General features: G+C 46.8%; 1 protein-coding gene across 1 annotated transcript in view; it reads left to right on the top strand.

Moving 5' to 3' along the window:
* Positions 1-1111: 1111 nt before the first annotated feature.
* The window catches only part of USP34 (ubiquitin specific peptidase 34), a 159522-nt gene continuing 139401 nt past the window's right edge, over positions 1112-21232 (top strand). The window contains exon 1 of the mRNA XM_066626313.1: positions 1112-1473. Within this exon, the coding sequence (XP_066482410.1) occupies positions 1431-1473 (43 nt within the window). The 5' untranslated portion in view covers positions 1112-1430. The remainder of the gene's footprint in view (positions 1474-21232) is intronic.

Here is a 21232-nt window from a genome sequence, read left to right as displayed (position 1 = left end):
AAAGGAAGTTTACAGTGCAAGCCTATCAGAGACGGTGGTGGGCAGGGAGGCAAGTGAGGCAGAGCTTCCCCACCAGTGCCCTTTGATGAGGTGTGCAAGCAGGGGTCATGCTTTTCCAGTGGGGAGAATCTGCCTCACCTGCTACTGCATGTCCCTGAATCCTATGCATGTTTACTCAGAAGCAAGCCCTACTGAGTTCAATGGGATTTCCTCCCATGTAGGTGTGTACAGGATTGTAGGCTTAGGCTGCAATCCTAACCTCACTTACCCAGAAGCAAGCCCCATAGATTCTAATGGGACTTACCCCTGAGTAGACATGCATAGAATTGGGTTGAGGCTGAAAACCTATCCACACTTACCCGGGAGTAAGCCCCATTGACTCTAATGGGACCTACTCCTGAGTAGACCTGCCTAGGCTTGTGCTGTTCCACCAAGTGAGCCACGCACTGGGGCACGTGGACATGGGGGCCGAACCACGCGCGCAAGCCCTGCTCCGACTCCTGGCGAGACTGCGGCACCTGAACGAAAGCGGGGTCCGGGGGAGCCACGAAGGCTGGCCTCGCGTAGGGCGCCGCCCGGCCTGAGCGAGACCCGGCGCGGGCGTGGCTGGGAGCGCGCCGTGCCCCTGAAGAGCCCCGCGGAAGGCTCTTGGCGGCCTCCCCCTTGCGTGGCCCGAGGAGCGCAGGGCAGGCGGGTGGAGCTTCCCACGGCGCCAGGCGCCTCCCATCGAGCCTGACCCCGACGCCCGCCTCGGCGAAGCACTCCTCCCTCCCTCCCTGCCTGAGGCGCGACTGGGCCGGCTCTTCCCTCAGGAGTGCCCGCACCCTCCTCTCACGTCGACGTAACGCTTCCCGCCGCGCGCGCGCGCCAAGGAGGGGGCGGAGATGCCGCCATTTTGCCCGCCCAACGGCCGCCTCCTCCTTCGAAGGCGCCGCGCGCTCGCTCGCTCGCTCGCTGCCCCTCCCTCTTTCCCTTCGTCCCCCGCCGCCCCTGGCCGGAAACACCCGAGGCGGGCCCGTTCGCTCGCTCTGCGCGCGCCCCGCCCCCGCCCGCCCCCGCCCCTCTCCCTCCCTCGTGCCGTCCCCTCCTCCCTCAGCAAAATGGCGGCGCGAGGAGGCCTTAGGAGCCAGTGAGTGACTCGTCTCCTCCACCCTTCCCCCACCTTCCAGGCGCCGCCAGGCTCACTTGCATCGGCCAGTCAGCCCCCCTCGCCTCCAGCGCCCCCGCCCCGCAGGAGCCACTTGCGCGCTCGCCCCCCGCGCCCTCCTGCTCCGCTCCCGGCCCCCCCATTTCTCTGTCACACTCAGCTGCCCCTCCCCCCGCGCCCCTCCCCCGCCCGTCCATCCATCCATCAATCAGCGGCGACCGGGAGCGGATCAATCAATGGTCGGGAGGAGGAGGCGGCGGCTGCTGCTGCTGGTTCATGAACAATGTGCGAGAGCTGCGCCGAGCTGCTGGAGGTCTTGAACGAGAGTAAGTCGCAGGCCTCGTAGTGGCAGCGCGGGGGAGTAGGTGCCCCCTCCCCCCATCAAGGCGGTGGGGGAATCCACCTCCTGCCCCCCTCGCTGGGCCTCACTGGAGAGGGTTGAAATGTGTGGAGCCCCTCTCTTGAGGGCTCTGCAGTGGGCACAGGGAGCAAGGCCACTTTGGGGCTTGCTCCCCATCCAGCGGGTGTGGGGTGCGGCTGGCCGCCCCCCTTCTGATGAAGGGGGGCGATGGGATTGAGGGGAGAGTGTCTGTCATGCTCATTTCCTCCCTTTCACGTTTGCCTCCTTGGCCTCCCTCGAAATGCGGGGTGCAGGAGGGATAGTGGTGTAAAGGGAGCCCCCTTGATGGATGGAGGTGGGTGAGGAAGCAGCTCATCTCTGCCCCCCAGGCTCTGCTTCCCCCTACCTCCCCACCCACCACATGTCCCTGCTGCATGTTCCACCTAAATAGCCTCATCCAAGGCCTAGTTGTTGGTGCTTATGCTTTGATTCAGTTTGCAGGCCAGCAACACCACCTTGGGCAGCCTGGATGTGTCTGAAGCGAGCAAGAGTAAAGCTCTCCTTGCAACATCCTTTGCTTGCCTCCCACTTCACCCACAGTAGTTGTATCCTAAGGGGAACGCTCTTGACACCCAAGAAAGTCTTCCTTTTTGGAAGTCTTCCTTTTTGGTTGCAGAGAGGAGAGGATAGCAGTGTATTTTCTGATTTGTTGCTGTTGTGGATTCTTACTCCCTCTTAGCACGTAGGGGTTTTCCCGGGTAAAGTACAGATGTTGTTTAATGTGTTTTTAAAAGCAAAGATCTTATTTCACTTCTTTTATCCTCTACATATCCACACAAGTGTTTTTATTTTAAGTTTGTTGTGGGTGTCAAGTTTGCTTTGGGATCTGTTTCCAGGTCCTTTTGCCTCCTTGGTTATAATGTTAGGTTCAAATAAAGAGTTCTCTCTTGTTATGCTTACTATGCAGCTGTATTAAGCAATCATCCTGAAGTGGCATTTGTGTGATGCTGTGATTCTTGCACACACTTATTTTGAAGTAAGTTGGATTTGAGTGAGTCTTGCTTCTCTGAACTACAAAAGGTTTGGGCAGCAAATCTTATGTGTCTTTAAATCAGCAATTTTCAACCTTTTTCATCTCTCAGCACACTGGCAAGGTGGTAAAATTGTCAAGGTACACCATCAGTTTTTTTTGGCAATTGACAAGGTACACAATGCTGCAGGTGGGAGAATCAAATCCCCAAATGGCTCTACTAATAAATGACCTTCCCCCATTTGCCTTCTGCACACCCATGGACTGTTTGAAGCACACCATTGTGCCATGGCACAGTGGTTGAAAATTACTGCTTTAAATGATTACTAGATTTATCATTGTAATGGTTTCGGGAGGGGGGTTTGTTATAACTTATTTTTAATAGAAAACTCTTTAAATAAATCATATTTTTAGGCTAGAGCCTTGGAGAAAGAAAGAAAAATCAAAATGTTATTAACTTTTGCAAGTTGCTTTATTAGCTGGTTTGATTATTTACTTGTAGTCATTGCATCTTGTTGAAGAGTTCTGTCAACTGTCGATCTGTAGCATTTCTCATTATTTTGTTTATCTGGGATGTAGTTTTCCAATACATGATGTAGATTATAGTGATAGTGGCTGAAGCCCTCACCCACTTCCTCATGGGTAAGAGTCATGAGGTCATAGTAATTTATTCCTGGATGCATTTTGTGCTGGTGCAGCTGTACCAGTGGAGCATGAGCTGCATCCTGCAGTGGAGGGACAGTCACTGAGGGACAAGGTATGGGAATGTGTGTTCCCTTACTTGGGGGCTGCATTGTGGCTGTACCAGTGCTGGAAAGTTGGATAGGATTGGGCCCTAATTCTCTTAGAGCACAATCCTAAGCAACTTTCCAGCACTGAGGTAAGTGCAATGCAGCTCTGAGGTAAGGGAACAAACATTGCCTTACTTTGAGGAGGCCTCTCTGACTCCCCCCCTCCCAACTTCAGGATGCAGCATATGCCCCATGGCACAGGTATGCCAGTGTTGGTTAGGATTGCACCCTTATTCAGCTGTTCTGAGGAAGACAAGAAATAGAGCCTTCTCAGTAGTGGCACCAACACTATGGAATTCCCTCCTCCTTGATTTACGAACTGCTCCCTCTCTTGAAACCTTCCTGCAAGGCCTGTAAACTTTTCTTTTTAGACAAGCGATCTGAGTTCCTGGACTTTTTAACATCATTTTTAAACATCTTTCAATATCTTTTAATATCGGATTGCAGGCTTGGGTCTTTTTATAAACTGTTGCTGTTTGATCTTTTTACACTTTTTATCTGATTGCTGTTTTTAAGATGTCTGTTGGAAATATGTTTTTATCTTGTTTCTTAAATTATGCTTTTATTTGTGTTTTTAATCATTGTTGTAAGCCGCCTTGGGTCCCTTTGGGCAGAAAGGCAGGGTACAAATAAAGTAAGAAAATTAATGTAGTTGCAGTACTTGAACTGAGAAAAGAAGTTGGCTGTGCAATGTATTACTTCACTATTGGCTTCACATCTTGTATTTCCTTAAACTTTCTTCCTGCTTCCTTAACTTTGCAATTAAGCTGACTTGTCATTTGAGCTCATCAGAACTCTTTGTGTCTTCTTTGTGCTCACATACTCTTCCTTACATTCAGGACCTGGTCCTGTAAGCTGTGTAAGTGTAATTCACAATACTGATACTCAATCAGGAGTAACCATTTACTTAGTGGGGCCTTTTAGTTCCTCATTCTTCATATCATAGAACCTAAATAACAATCACTTATTTTTGCCTGTGGGCTTCTCCAATCCTTAAATTCTACTTACTGTCAACAACTTCAAAATGACAGTTATTGGTCCCCTTCCCCAACTTGTAGTATATCAAGAAAGATGGATAGAGGAAATCTTTTTCTAACTTGTGTGACCTGCAAAGGTAGTGGAAAAAATTTTAAGTTGCAGGAGCTAAGAAATTTCCATCATCTGCAAAAATATAATGATCCAAATGGAGAAAGGGACAGCAGTTGAAAAAGGTTTTTATCCCCACTAAATGGTATGGGTTGTTATCATGAGATGGTTGCAAGAAAAGGGGGTTTTGTGCATAAAAGGTTATCCGGTTCATGTGCTGTAGCTTTTCTTTCTTCACCTTTAAGAAACTTAATTATTTAATTTTTTTAAAATATTATGTCTAGAAATATCAATTCAAGGCTCATCTTTTTTTTTAAGCAAGAAAGGTAATAAAGAATGAAGTCATGATCAAAAGTTGCTAGCTGTCCTCTGACATATCTGCTGAGCATTTGGGATTGCCTCTTCATTATATTAAAATTACTGGAGTTGTGCTCTGAGAGAGATTTCAGAAACTAAACTAGTTCCACAGTTAAGAACATCTGCGTGTACTATTTGGAAAACATAAAATATTGCAAATTTTATTGTTATCTTTGTCTCATACCTATTTCTGTGTATGTGATAGCAAATGAATTACATGTGTAAGTCCTAAACAAAGTCTTGGGGAACCCTGCTGGTGCATACATGTTCTTGGAGAACCCCAGAGCACTGGTACATGCTTGGAGTTATGCAGCGCCAAGTAGTGGCTGCCATTTATGATGTGCTCTTGGAGCCCCTGAAAGTGTCTCAGGGAGCCCCAGGACTCCTAGGAGCACACTTTGAAACACTCTGATTTAGACTATTAATATATGGTTCCATTGAAATGTGTGGTACTTTGCAGGATAAGAAACACAAAGGCAGGCCCCAACCCTGAGCTCTTCACAATATACATGCATCCCTTCTCTTTAAAGAGTTCTCCCTTGGGTTCTTTCTTTTGGAAAAACAGCAGAGAAGAATTTGATGAGAGTTTATTAAACTGAAGTAGTTTCTGTTAATATGACCGTAAGCAGTAATATTCAGGAACAATTTGTAGAATGTAGAAGGACAAATACTGAATAGGCTTATCTCCAATAATCGCATGAACTGCAGTCCTGTTGCTCCTATGATGAAAGTTAAGCATGTGACAAGTGTGTGTTTTTAATATTACCCTAATCCCCATCTCTGCAGTGGGCTCAGCTTGGATAGGTCTGCCAGTGTAGAACTTTTGCAGAATTAAAAGGAATTAAACTTCCTTGCATTTTTAGGGTGGCTTTTTCTTATTCATTGTAAATGTGAGAGTAATAATAATAATAATAATAACAACAACAATAACAACAGGTATTTATATACCGCCTTTATTGGTCTTTATTCAAGACTTTATTCAAGGCGGTTTACATAGGCAGGCTTTATCTAAATCCCTATTTAAATAGGGATTTTTACAATTTCAAAGAAGGTTCTTTCAAGAACTACTACATTCAAGGTGTTTCATTCCGATCTGGCTTCACATTCTGGCCTCCATCCTCCCACGCTCCGAGCAGATGGAATTGCTCGGCTTCAGCTTGTCAGCTGCTCCAAGGTCGCACGGTGCCGGTGGCCTCGAACTGGCGACCTTGTGGATGTTATCTTCAGGCAGACGGAGGCTCTACCCTCTAGACCAGACCTCCTGCCCATATTCTTTTAAGCGTTGAAGGACCTCCTGCCCGTATTCTTTTTAAAAGAGTATTCTTTTAAGGTTGAAGAATGGTGAAAATATGAGGTTAGAACTATACTGTAATATATGAATCTGTCTTTGAGAGAAAGTGCATGATCTTTTGAACTGCATTTACGTAGGTATCCATAATGGGTGTCTTCTGTGAAATAGGTTTGTATGTTGTGTCAGAAATGGGGTATTTAAGTGGCACAGTGTTGTTTCAGTTGAGAGCTATTGCACAATCAAGCATGTATTCTGAATTGAACCATGCTGTTTACTTACTTAGAAACTCCTTGTCTCTTTTGATCTCTTAGATCTCTTTATTTAAGAGTATTTCTGTAGTATAACTGTAGTCATTTCATAAATTAATTTAGGACATGAACAGATTCCTGAATATAAAATACACTTGACTCCCATCATTTCTGAACAATGTTCTTGTGTTTCAACCGTGTGATGCAGGCTGAAGCTGTGATTTTCAGATACGATTGGGTGCTGTTGGTAAACAGCAACATATGTGTAATTTTCATATGGGAATGTGTTCAAGTACAAAATGTTGCACACGAATCAGTCATTAAATTAAGTGTACAAAGCACTTCACTTATTTTGTTTGTGTTTGATGGCTGTCCTTCTAACAAACCTGTAAGGTAAGTATTTTCCCTGTATTGCAGTTGGAGAGCTGAGGATGAGGAGTGATTTACCAAAGGCAGTGAACAGAGTTTGTGGCATGTGCAAAGTTCAAACCAGGGAAGTCCTTGTTCACAGCTCAGCCTTTTAGCCCCCTGTACTATACCAACTTGTAAACACAGGCTTGTTAATACCTACTGTTGTAATTGTATGTGATGAGTAAGAATTGCCTCCAACTGACCTGGGAAAGGCAGACAGGTGTAATGGACAATTGACAAATCCATTGGAAGGTTAGAGAATCAAGGCTGCAGTGCTGCATGGGAGAAGAGGATTTAGTTCCCAGCCTGTTCTGTTTTGGCCATACAGAGCCTTGAAGGGGGAAGAACGATACTAAGCCCCAGTGGTTGTGGCTGCTCTCCCAGCTGCTCTGCTGGTCTCCAGTTGTTCAAAGACACATCCTGGGTTCTGGCAGCCCTTTTTTCTTTCTAACCTTTGCACATGAGAAGTCTAAAATGGCCATCCACAAATACCATCTCTCTCTCCCAGTCCCATAGGAGAGGTTGTAGGTAAGCAAACATGGAATGTAAACTTCCTCCAGAACTGGACCCAAATAGCTGCCTACTATCACTGTTTTAATCTTGTCTGGAGAGTTAGACCAGTCAGCGGAGGCATGATTTTCTCTTGTGTGTTCATAGTGTGCTCATGAACATAAGAACATAAGAACAGCCCCACTGGATCAGGCCATAGGCCCATCTAGTCCAGCTTCCTGTATCTCACAGCGGCCTACCAAATGCCCCAGGGAGCACACCAGATAACAAGAGACCTCATCCTGGTGCTCTCCCCTACATCTGGCATTCTGACTTAACCCATTCCTAAAATCAGGAGGTTGCGCATACACATCATGGCTTGTACCCCATAATGGATTTTTCCTCCAGAAACTTGTCCAATCCCCTTTTAAAGGCGTCTAGGCTAGACGCCAGCACCACATCCTGTGGCAAGGAGTTCCACAGACTGAGTAAAGAAATATTTTCTCTTGTCTGTCCTAACCCGCCCAACACTCAATTTTAGTGGATGTCCCCTGGTTCTGGTATTATGTGAGAGTGTAAAGAGCATCTCCCTATCCACTCTGTCCATCCCCTGCATAATTTTGTATGTCTCAATCATGTCCCCCCTCAAGTGTCTCTTTTCTAGGCTGAAGAGGCCCAAACGCCGTAGCCTTTCCTCATAAGGAAGGTGCCCCAGCCCCGTAATCATCTTAGTCGCTCTCTTTTGCACCTTTTCCATTTCCACTATGTCTTTTTTGAGATGCGGCAACCAGAACTGGACACAATACTCCAGGTGGGGCCTTACCATAGATTTGTACAACGGCATTATAATACTAACCGTTTTGTTCTCAATACCCTTCCTAATGATCCCAAGCATAGAATTGGCCTTCTTCACTGCCGCCGCACATTGGGTCGACACTTTCATCGACCTGTCCACCACCACCCCAAGATCTCTCTCCTGATCTGTCACAGACAGCTCAGAACCCATCAGCCTATATCTAAAGTTTTGATTTTTTGCCCCAATGTGCATGACTTTACACTTACTGACATTGAAGCGCATCTGCCATTTTGCTGCCCATTCTGCCAGTCTGGAGAGATCCTTCTGGAGCTCCTCACAATCACTTCTGGTCTTTACCACTCGGAAAAGTTTGGTGTCGTCTGCAAACTTAGCCACTTCACTGCTCAACCCTGTCTCCAGGTCATTTATGAAGAGGTTGAAAAGCACCGGTCCCAGGACAGATCCTTGGGGCACACCGCTTTTCACCTCTCTCCACTGTGAAAATTGCCCATTGACACCCACTCTCTGCTTCCTGGCCTCCAACCAGTTCTCAATCCACGAGAGGACCTGTCCTCTAATTCCCTGACTGTGGAGTTTTTTCAGTAGCCTTTGGTGAGGGACCGTGTCAAACGCCTTCTGAAAGTCCAGATATATAATGTCCACGGGTTCTCCCACATCCACATGCCTGTTGACCTTTTCAAAGAATTCTATAAGGTTCGTGAGGCAAGACTTACCCTTACAGAAGCCATGCTGACTCTCCCTCAGCAAGGCCTGTTCGTTGGTGACAATGAGTTGGTGGCAATACCAACTATGGAGTGCTCTTGGCAGTAGTTGTGAATAGTGATTCCACTTACCTTTGTGTAAGGCTGAACCTGAGTCAGTGGTGTGATATAACTGCAAAGAAGGCTAAGGTGATTTTAAGGCTGCATTAGTATATTAGTAACTTCCAAGCAGCTAGTAGTAGTTTTGTTCTGCACTGATCATACCTCACCTAGAGTACTGTGACCACTTCTGGGCACAGCAATTTAAGAAGGATGCAGCCCAGCTGGAGCAGGCTCAAAGAAGGGCAGTGAGGTTAATTGGGGGACTGGAAAACAATCCCATGAGGAAAGGTTCAGAAAACTGTCAGAAACAAAAAGGTGGGCCCAGACCAAAGTGCCCTACCCTGAAGGAGGGAAGGACCACAGAGGGTGATAAAACTTCCCCAATCTTAGTCCCTGTAGCAGGATGAGTCCGCCTCAGAGAAATCCAATCAAAGAACACTTTATCAATTACAAGATTATTTTGCTTTCTCATCCGTAATACACATGCACACATGCATTCTTGCAAGCTCTCATCCTCAGGACTGGCCCTTAAAGTCTGCTGCTCAATCTGGATGCAGGAAGAAGTGCTCAGATGATGCTGTTCTCTGGGTTTTGGCTTTTATCCCCTTGACCTGGGCAGAAGACTGTCTTCCCATGTCTGGCCAACCTCGGGATACCTCTTTCACACTCACCTCCCAACACATGGTCTGGAGCTGACTTGGAATTTTCTGCTTCTCCTTCCCAATGTCTGATTTTTGGATGGTGAGATTATTCCTTCTTTTGGGTGGTGTGCCATAGCCCCTTCTTATCAAAGGGCCAGCTGATGGAGTTCTGGGCTTTTCCTTAGGCATATACTTGGTTTGCAGATAATGGTGTTGTGAGAACTCCATTTTTGATATCTGCTGCATCTGAAGTACACTGTTTTCTGCTGAGGTTGTTTGGGGAGGTAATAAAGTTGGCTTCCATGCTTTCCTCGTGTTTCACCTACTTCCCATTATCTGGTCCAACCCTGATCAGTAATTTTCCCATGCATTCCTAACTCTTCGCTACCTTTGCAAATTTTAGCAAAAGGCCTTTTCAGTAATGAGCTTGAGTGCAACAGTGTTCAGAGTAAAGTTCCACTCTGTATTCAGGGAATACAGGAATTCAGGGATGTATTCAGGCTGTATTCAGGGAATGGCAGCTGTCTCTGACAGTATGTTTAATCCAGAGAAGATTGGGGGGAAAATGAGAGCAATCTTCAAATGCCTGAAGGGCTGTCACATAGGAAAGGACAAAAATTTCTTCTTTGCTGCCCCTGGAAGGAGATCTAGATTTAATGGGCTTGTTGAAGAAGAGGAGATTCTGGTTGGGTATTGAGAAAACATTCTTCACTGTAAGAGCAGTTTGACAGTGGAGTCAGTTGCCAAGGAACGTAGTAGTGGTTTCTTTCTCACTGGAGATCTTCAAGCAGAAGCTTGATAGGCAGGCTTTTGGAGATGCTCTAGAGCAGGGGTGTCCAAACATTTTGGCAGGAGGGCCACATCATCTCTCTGACACTGTGTCGGGGGCCGGGGGGAAAAATTCATTTACATTTCAAATTTGAATAAATTTACCTAAATGAATATATTAGAGATGGAACCTATATGAATGAATGAAGGTCTTGCAATAGTTCAAGGCTTATAAAAGGCCTTGCACAAAGCAAGGACAACCTTTTCTTTGCTGCCACTGCTGCATCACAGATGTGAAACAGCAAGTAGCAGAGGGAGCCCTCACCCACAGCTCAGGTGGAAGGTCGAACAGTCGTCCTCATGCTGAAAGCAGTTGCGTTGGGCCAGCACGGGCTCCAGCAAGTCTCTGGAGGGCCAGAGGCTCATTGGAGACTGGGGGCTTCCCATGGGCCTGATTGGGAGCCCCCGAGGGCCACAAGTGGCCCCCGGGCCGGGGTTTGGCCACCCCTGCTCTAGAGGCTTGGCAGGAGGTCCACATCATCTCTCTGACACTGTGTCGGGGGGCCAGGGAAAAAAGAATTAATTTACATAAATGAATATATTAAAGATGAATTAATATGAATGAATGAAGGTCTTGCAATAGCTCAAGGCCTATAAAAAGCCTTGCACAAAGCAAGGCTGGCCTTTCCTTTGCTGCCGCTACTGCATCACAGACATGAAACAACAAGCAGTGGAGGGAGCCCACAGCTCACACGAGAGGTCAAACAGTTGCCCTCACGCTGAGAGCAGTTGTGTTGGGCCAGTATGGGCTCCAACAAATCTCTGGAGGGCCAGAGGCTCATTGGAGACTGGGGGCTCCCTGAGGGCTGCATTGAGAGGCCTCGAGGGCCACAAGTGGCCCCAGGGCCGGGGTTTGGGCACCCCTGCTCTAGAACAGGGTTGTCCAAACCTTTTGGCACAAGGGCCACATCTTATATCTGATACATCAAGGGCCAGAAAAATAAATAAATTGAAATTTAAAATTTGAATAAATTTTAATAAATGAGTCATGATTGATTTTTAATGTTATGCCTTCTTTTAAATGCTGGTGCCTCAAACTGCACTTCCGCCACATCTCCCTCCCTCCATGCAGGAATTCATGCAGGAGTTCGTTTTTCCTTGTTCACTCACAGATGTATGCTCTCTTTCTCCATCTCTCTTAGTCCTCCCTTCTGCTCCTGGCAACAGAGCAAACTAACTTGGAAGTAAACAGCTTTCACTCACATCCAATCTGAAGCCTAACCTCAGATTTCACCAAACATAGACTAAGCCAGAGAAGGGGTGGGGGTTAAGATAATTTCAGAGGCAATGAGGCACATGGGACATGGGGGTGGTTAAAATAATGCCAATCAGGGATGTGCTTCTGGACTAGCGAGACTTGCCGTTCTTCTGTTCTCTGTAGGTAGGGTTAAGGGTTGCAAGCATCTAAGTAAGCACACCCGGAAAGCCTGAAGTGGTCTAGTGATAGCTATAAAAGGCCTATAAAAGGCCTTTCACAAAGCAAGGCCAACCTTTCCTTTGCTGTTGCTTCACACATGTGAAGCAGCAAGCAGCAAAGAGAAAATTCAACCCACAGCTCTTGTGAGAAGTTGAACCATCAACCCTCGTGCTAAGATCAGTCATATTGAGCCAGTGTGGGCTCCAGCAAGTCTCTGGCAGACCAGAGTCTCATTGGAGACTGGAGGCTCCCCATGGGCTGGATTGGGGGCTGCAAATGGCCTGCAGGCCATTGTTCGGGCACCCCTGCTCTAAAGCAGGGGTGTCAAACCTGCTTCATATAGCAGGCTGAATAACATTCATGGCACCTGCTGAGGTCCGGAAGCGATGTCATTAAGCAGATAATGGTTAGAAATAAGCACTTTATTCTCACGTAGAAACTCATCAACTGCAAATGACGGAAGAGAAAATATGCAAATCTTAATCATACTTTCAAGCTATGGGTGAGCACAGTTATCATGTGGGCCGTCCTTTCAGCAACACCCCTTCTGCTGCAGCATCACCTCACAGCTCAGCAACTGAGATGTGGTCTGTGAAGCGATGCCTTTGCAGAAGCAGTGCTGCTGAAAGGGCAGCCTGCATGATAATTGGGCTCTCCCAGCATCTGGGCAGTGTCTCCCTCTCTTATCCCTTTTGGTCTTCCCCTTTCCCCATAGTGTTCTTTGCCTTCTGAGGCTTTCTTCTCTCCCTTCATCCTAGAGCCTTGGCAGAAGTGGCTGTAGGAGAGCTCATAATGAGGGCTGGATAAATGGGGGGGGGGGGGCGGCACATCCGACTGCAGGCCTTATGCTTGTCACCCTTGCTCTAGAAAGTATTTTCCTGCTTCAAGCAGGGAGTCAGACAGATATCCTTTCAGGATCAAACTCTGTGATTTTGTGTGAGAGAATGTGTTTGTCTTGTGCTTCCTACATATTTCTCTTGTCTGTCTCTCTGGTTGATGCCTGGGATTCACTGAATTCACTTAGACCAGGGGTGCTCACACTTTTTTGGCTCGAGAGCTACTTTGAAACCCAGCAAGGCCCGGAGATCTACCAGAGTTTTTTTTACAATGTTCGCGCCATCATAACATATAACATTTATGTGTACAATGTATGTTGGTGTACCTTGAGCCCCACTGAGTATAACAGGACTTACTCCTGAGTAGACATGCCTAGGATTAGGCTGTGAGGCTGCAATCCTAGCCACACTTACCTGGGAGTAAGCCCCATTCAGTACAATGGGCCTTACTCCCAGCGTTTCCTCCCAGAGGCACCTGAAGGAGTGGTCGGCACTCCGCGATCTACTCATTTTGCCTCGCGATCTACCGGCAGATCGCGATCCACCTATTGAGCACCCCTGACTTAGACAATTGGTCTACCTCTTTATTCTTCTGTGAAATGGGTAAATGTTTCATATATGTATAATTCCTTAACCTTAAAATGTATATGGGCAAGATGACCTTGATGGTTGGCTCATTTTCGATAGCTGTATATTCAGCATGTGTTTGATTTACCTCCTTTGGAGTACTTGATGTCTTTGAGACTAATCTCAGCGTCAGTTTTTCCCATCTGTAAGTTGAATAAATGTGTTTTAGAATCTAAGTTTAATTCCTTAATGTGCTGAGTATGCATGTGTTGTACGTGTAACTTGAGAAGTTGTCTGCCACTGAGCTCACCTGCTTGAATTATCTGCTTTGTATGCAGTTTTAGTTCTTGCTTTATGCCTGATAGAGTTGAAGTCTGAATTGCGGTAGTTTGAACTGTACGGGTCTAATATATGTGGATCTTATTACCTGACGACAAAAGATTTGTAAATCTGTGGAGCAGCTGTATACTTTTCAGTGGTTCTCAAACTGTCGGTTCCTGACCATCAGTGGCTCATGACCTAATTTTTGGTGGTTTGTGAAAATGTCAAGGTAGATTGGGCTCTGTGTATCTAAGGTTAAACAACCTGCTACTTAGGGGGAGAACTGCTGCCCAATCACCATTATAACCACAGAGGCTGAAGTGGCTGGTAAAATGAAACCTTTTTTTTAAGGTGGGTCCCGAAGCTAAAAAGTTTGAGAAGCATTTTGTAGGCTGTTCTCCCACCTCCCCTAGCTAGTCTAGTATCCTAATATTGTCTGGACTTCTGTGAATCAATTGCTGATTCAGTCCTGGAACCAGGTAGTTTGGTATGACTAACTCTAGTGTATTGTAGGTTAGTAATATTTTGTTATGAATGTTTACTATTTACTTTGCTGCAGAGCTGGTGTAAAAGATCAGAAAAGTGACACACTTTTAATCAGTTGCTGGTGTTAATTCTTCCTATGCTAGTTTACTACCTTAAGACAGTGGTTCTCACTCCTTTAGCACAGGGACCCACTTTTTAGAATCTGTCAGGACCCACCAGAAGTGGTCACAACCAGGAGTGATATCATCACACAGAAAAAATATTAACAATCCTGGGCTGCAATCCTATCCACACTTACCCGTATGGCGAAGTTGGAGTGTCCTCTCCAGTGCGCGAAGCCTGGGTAAAGAAGGTATGGAGGATAGGCTGTTACCCATGCAGCAAATCCCCCCTCTCCACGTCGCTGGAATGATCCAATGGAAAGGCAGAAACCAATACGGTTGGTTCCAGCGGCGTCGCAGGAGTTGCCAGAACATGACTGTGTGCAGCCACGAACCGCCTGAGGGACTCCGGCTCCTGATTTTGCCTCGAGGTTGACTCCTGAAGCCTTTTCCACAACTGGATGTAGCCACAAGGCAGTGGAGGTTTGGAATCAGAGTTTTCCTTCTCTTAGATGGAAACCCCTCTCGTGCCCCTCCCCCTGCATCCCGTCTGCCTCACCACTGCTCCCTTTTCAACTTCCTGATACACACAAACCCCTCTCCTGCCCCTCCCCCTGCATCCCGTCTGCCTCACCACTGCTCCCTGTTCAACTTCCTGATACACACAAACCCCTCTCGTGCCCCTCCCCCTGCATCCCGTCTGCCTCACCACTGCTCCCTGTTCAACTTCCTGATAGCCACAAACCCCTCTCCTGCCGTTCCCCTGCATTCCGTCTGCCTCACCACTGCTCCCTGTTCAACTTCCTGATACAGGAAACTTCCTGATACAGGAAACAGGAAATACAAAATCTATTGTAGCCATTTCAGGCATATATGTATTGATAATCACAGGAAGAAGTGTGACATCACAAATGTGCTGGTAACTGAAATATCAGGCTAAAAAGGTTAATGAATATAATGTCATTGCTCTAGTCTATCCAGAATAGATTTTCTGGGGTTGCCATCTCTTTGGTGGGTGTTTTCCTTACTGTGGGATTGAGGGGGGAGTGCCTGCTGACTTACTCACCACTGGACTTGGCTCTGGTGGTAAGACGAATGTCTGTGCCATCTGTATGCAACCTGTTGGCTATTTGCTTCTTGTTCTACCTTCTAGTCTACTCAAGACCAAAGCAGTCCCTAAACAGGTCTGTCCTCCTTATCTGCGGATTTGGGACTTGCGAATTTAACTCACCGCGGGTTTCATGCTCCTGAATGTGACAGGAGGTATTCTCTGGTTGCATCCAGAGGTCGTGTTTGGGCCCATCTGTGGATCTAATTATCTGTGGTTTTCTGCATTCGTGGGGGTTCTGGGAACGGAACCCCCACAGATGGATGAGGTCAGATTGTACTATTGCAACTCACTGCATGACAAGACAGAATTTCATAGCTAGGCAAGCTACTAAGCCAGCATAGAAGAGGCTTTGGGGCATTTTCTTACTGTCTAGTCAAATGCCATTGTGGCCTCTGCCTGTTCTCATAACTGACCCTGCTTGCCATAGGTTTGTCCTGAAAGAAAAGGCAGTAGCTGTTTTTCAGAATGGAAATGTGATGCTTATGAGAGAGCTGTGCATGAATCTTACACCTAATGTCTTAACACTAAAAGGAAAAGGGAGATCGTTGATGCTTAAAGCTTCTTGAAATTAGGTCACTTATTTAGATGTTTTCGTTCCTTGTTTTGAAAGGCTTAACATCAGAGGCCATTATCGGTCTGTGTAGCCCAGTATCTACAACTGTAGTCAAGAGGGTAGAAGTTAAAAAGAACGGAAAAATAACACAACTAGATTAAAGAAAATCATATGTACTTTGATTTTTCCATGAATCACAAGTGATGGCCTACTTTGCTCCCATTCTCCCATTCATTTGTGTATGCTCATATATTCAGTGTATTCTCAGTGGTTCAGTGTATTCATTGTATTCTCAATGGCTTTAGGGTGGCTCAGTCTTAAGCATCTGGGAAGCTCCTCCTGAGCAGACCCTTTCAGATGATCTTCCTTCCAAAGAGAAAAGGGTTCCCTAAGTTCCCTAGACTGACTTTGTCTCACTACAAGCAGCAGGATTTCTATTTGGCTCCAGCAAAGTGGTCTGAGCAATCTTCCAGATGGGTCTGCCTCCTCTTCCTTCCTCCTTGGCAACTTGGTGACATAAGGAGGCTTTGTAAGAGCACTGTGGAACCAGCCCCAGGCCCTCTCCAGGGAGCAGGAAGGCCAGCAACAATGAACTAAATCTTGGCCTTCTCAGCAGGACCCCTGCCCTCCTGCTTGCAATGGAGAAGGACATTGAGCCATGGGAGCAGCCTGCAGACTTGCCACTGGCTTGCTTCTCTCTTCACATTCTGGCTGGAAACAGCCTTCTGTGCACATGCAGTGGTGGTGACAGAACTAAGAGAGAGTGTGCAGGAAGCCAGGAAAGAGCACACAGTGCCATGTCCTGCGTTGAGGCCACTTCCCACCAAATGGATGCCATTACCCTTTTAAAGCTACTGGCTGCTACACACCAGATCTGCCCTTCTGATACTAGGACCAGAATGAGGCAGTGATCCAGAGGAGAGGTGGTGAGTACTGTCCCCTGGATTGAAGGCCCGCCCCCCCAAAACATTTTGTTCCTTTCCCCAGATAGTCGCAGAACCCCCAGGAAAAACAGTATCTCGTGGTTCACTTTGTGGGTGACTGTGAGGCTTGGGGACAGGGAGTGAACCTCCCTCTCTAGGGCAGGGCCGTCCAGAGGCCACCAGAGATCATGGCAAAGCTAAAGAATCCATTGGTTAATGTGCCATTGGTGATAAGATGATGGAACTTCCAACCAGGAGAAAGGAAGACCTGCATTCAAAGTCATGCCACCTCTTTTGGCTCTCCAAAGACACAACTGGACAAGGAGGATTCAAGCCTAGGTGGCAGTTCCCCAAATCTTCCTATAGGGTCAGTGCCCAGTACCCCCTAATCTACTACATGAGGGGCCAAATACCAATCAGCATGGAGCTCCAAGTTGCCCCACCTATGCTAGTAGGTTGATGGCTGCAGGCCTTCACAGTTGAGTGGCGATATTGATATCAGACCAGTGGAGACCATGAGAAGGGGTTCATTCAGGAGCTATTATTGTTCCCAAGGGAAAGGTTTGTGGACTTGCAAAGGGTGAGACATGAGGCTAAGTATCACCTCATCCTCAGAGCTATTAATCACCTCCTCCAGATTGAGGCCGTAAGTCCCTGCATGGGGGTGGCTTTCCTAAACCCCTTCTGATTCACTGTGTCCATGGGGCCTTAACCCAGTATTGCAGGCCCTTACATGTTGCCCTTCTGAGCCCTCCTACTGTCCCAATCTGGTACATCCCAGGGAGTGGGATTGGCATATCATGGATGTTTGCTGGGCATTTGGTTTCTACCTCTCTTGGACCAAGACTTCTAGAACATCCAAGGGAATATTAGTATCATTTAAACAGTCCAGGTTGGGGTCCAGGTTTTTCCCTCTACAGTATATTAGTGGAGTAGGAAGGCCATAGTGGCAGCCTACAAGACCCACAGTAAGGTGGCTTCACCAAGGATTATGGCCCTCTCGGAGGGGTGGCAGCTTCAGTAGCTGTAGAGCTTGCCCTTTCCTGGATGTTGCCTTCAGGAGTTTGATGCATTTCTACACCGAACGGTACAGGGTTAACGCATACGCCGTTTTAGATGGGCGAGTATTGCAGAAGATGGTGTAGGCATCTTCTACATGTAATTTTCGCCCCTAGAGGGACACTACTTGGATATACAGTAGTACCCCCTTATTCATGGGGGTTCAGTTCCAGAACCCCCCATGGATAGCCAAAACTGTGGATACAGGCAAATGCCCATTCCTGTAGTCTGGGCCCTCCAGGATGAGGAAAGTGTGACTTGCCTCCAGAGGGGATTTTGAGCCCCATCTGTCTGTGGCCCTGATGGGCCTCAGAATGGCCATTTTCTGCCAAAAAAATCACTTCCCCATCCCTCATAATGCCTTTTGTGAGCATAAAAATGTCACTTACAGTTTTCAACCAAAAACTGGAAGTGGCATTTTTTGGCTGAACACGTCCTTCTGAGGCCCGCCAAAGCCGTGGATGAATGTCTGCAGTGTCTGTAGCGCTCAAAAGCCCCCCCCGCCGAGGCAAGGGGAGCACAACATCCCTCGCCTCTGGAGGGTGGGTAGGCAGGCAGGTGTGGAGGGGGGCTGTCCGTATCCACAGATATGTGAAACCGTGGATACGCGATCGGCGGATAGAGGGACTTCCTGTATCTGACATGCTCAAGACTACCAAGGAAGAATTTGCCTGATAGAATTGTAAATTCTTCCTTGCGTGAGGGGAAGGGCGCCACCTGCCTCAAAAGAGACAGTACAGCTCTTTCTGAAAAAGCCATTGCTTGACTCAGCAGAAATGGAAATTACCAGAAAAATTCTGTCTGTATCAGGGGTGTCAAACATAAGGTTCATAGGTTGCATCTGGCCTATGGAAGCCCTTTATTCTCACGCTTGGGGTCTCCCAGCACAGCCAACACCTGTTCAACTGTGTTGAGGTGTCACTGCTGAAAGGGTAGGCCACATGAGAATTGGGCTCTTCCATATCTGAAATATGATCAAGATTTGTGTATTCTCTCTTGTCATTTGCAGCTAATAAGTTGCTGAGGAAAAAAGTGCTTATTTTTGGTCATGATCTAAGTCATGACATCACCTTCAGCAGGCATGAATACTGTTTGGCCTGCTGTATGAAACAAGTTTGACACCTCTGGTCTGTATAGTATACATGACACGTACTATATAAGAGTGAAAAGATGCATCCCTATCCTAAAGTCTTAATAATACAGAAGGGAGACAACAGAGGAGGAGAAGGAAATGCAGGCAGAGATGGAAGAAGAATATATAATTTTGCTCATATTCATTGTCTCTCTGTGATGTTGCTTTCTGGGTTTGCATGTGGAGCAAGGTGTCATCAGTATACTGGTGGCATCCAGCTCTCTTTCATTTGCTCATTTACTTGTATTCTTGTAGCAATTGTCTCCATCCTGAATCAAAGTTTACCATTGTTCTCATCTCATATTCTAAAGTTAAGGCTTAATCTGCACAGTATAGAGCGTTTTATCCAAAGGGTCTAATGGGAAAGGGAACTTCCTCTGCTTGGTAGCCTTCTCTGCCACCCCCCCCCCCCACAAGCCTTTCTGGAGCATTGGGGGGGGCACCCCTCAGAGCAGCATTCTGTAGGACACGGAGAGATTTGGCTTTATGGGGAGATGAGTGATGATCACTCACTGTTCACCTCCTGCACAAATGGAAATACCTTTTGTTCGTGGTAGAGAGGCTTAGGATACAATAGTGACTTTTTTGGAGTCCTGAATGTTATGTCCGTGCTGTGCCTGTGCTGTGTATGGTCACTTTCCTGGAAACTTCAGTGTGTCAGCTTAGGAGTACTTCTTGACCTAGCTTTGCTCCTGGAAAACCAGGTAGTGGCGGCAAACAGGAGTGCTTACGTTTGATGAGCTGATTGTGTCCATTCTTGGGGATGAGAGCTGTTGTCATTATCCATGAACTGATTGCTGCGGTGTGTTGCCAAATGCTGCTGCTTTTATTGTGATGATAGTTGTCTACTTAGGTGCATATTATATCTGTATTTCAGATCTTACAGGCACATTTGTAGACACTTACAAACCCATAAATATTCTGGACTCTGTTTTAGGTGCACCTTCTCCTTCATATAGCACAATGGTTCTCAAATGTTTTAGCACTGGGACCCACTCCTTGAAATTACAATCTGTTGGGACCCACTGGGTGTGATGTCATTAAGCTGGAAGTGATGTCATGGCCAAAAGTGACATCAGTTTAGGTATCAAACCTAAGCTGCCATCTGCCAGAGATCCCATTACACAGTGTGCTCATTCAGTTATTTTGTTTTGCTCTGAATTAAAACATTCCAACTTGGAAGTCAATGCAGAACGCAGACTTAGATCCCTCTCCAACCATGCAGCCCCCCCCTTTCCAGCATCCCATCTTCCCACCTATTCAGTGCAAAGCGCCCTTCCTTTCTCACCAGGAGCCCACGCTGCCCAGCAGCTCTGTACCCTTTATTTTCAGCTCTGTATTTTCAGTGGCAGCTGAGCTAGGTACTGCACAACCCACCTGAAATTGGCTATGACCCACCTAGTGGGTCCCCACCCACAGTTTGTGAAACACTGATATAGCCTATCACTCCTTGAGATGTAATGGCAAGGCCTTTTTGAAGGCTTCTTCTTACCATAAAATGGTATATGTCAGGGCTCTGAGAATGGGCCGCTATGAGATACAGGAAGCTGGACTAGATGGGCCTATGGCCTGATCCAGAGGGGCTGTTCTTAAGTTCTTGGTGTCCCTGGTTGTGGAACTAACACAGCTGGCCTAAAAGAGACTTGTCTAAACTTGACCTTACTGAGCTTTCATGAAAAGACAAACAATAGGACTACGATTCCTGTCATAAAGTGGCGCTTGACACAATCTGAACCCTCTGCAGTGAAGGGGATGCTCCGCTCCCCTCACCTCCAGAGGGTTGTCTGAGCCTCTGAGAGGCATTGCATGTCCAAGCACTGCCTCTGCAAGGCTCAGACTGAGGGAAATTGTGTCTCTAGTGCAACGTCCGGTTTTACAGAAGAACCTCTCGCATTCGGAGGGTGGGGGTGTGTGCCCCCGACAACCATATGACCACACGTGGTTATTGCTTATGCAATCCCAGTGTTAGCCGGTACATTGCTAAGGGGCACACACCTGTATAGTAAATAAACCTCAGAATGCCGGGTGCAGGGGAGGTCACCAGGATGTAGGTTGTGTCTTGTTTGCTCCCTGAAGCACGTGGTGGGCCACTGTGAGACATAGGTGGCTGGATTAGATGGGCCTTTGGCCTCATCCAACGGGGCTCTTATATTCTTAAACATAAGATCTTGTTGTTTTGTGATCTTGGTGCTCTATTGTATATGTAATAATTAGTAATACAGGTCCAACCTTGTTATACATGGATTTTTTATACACAGATTTGACTCAACACGAATGGCCTCTGCAAATGAAAAGGAATGTGCTGATCCCTGAACAAAAAGGCATCCCTTTAGTTTTAAAAAATTGCTTTTCTTACTGTTGTAGAGAGACAGTCATGCAAGCAATGATTCCATTCTTCAGTTGAGCCAGGCAAAAGCAGGAGGTCCATTGCGTTTCTAATTGCTGGC

The sequence above is a fragment of the Tiliqua scincoides genome, chromosome 1, assembly GCF_035046505.1.
Source record: "Tiliqua scincoides isolate rTilSci1 chromosome 1, rTilSci1.hap2, whole genome shotgun sequence".
NCBI classification, from domain to species: Eukaryota; Metazoa; Chordata; class Lepidosauria; order Squamata; family Scincidae; genus Tiliqua; species Tiliqua scincoides.
This window is presented reverse-complemented; position numbering and strand designations above follow the sequence as displayed.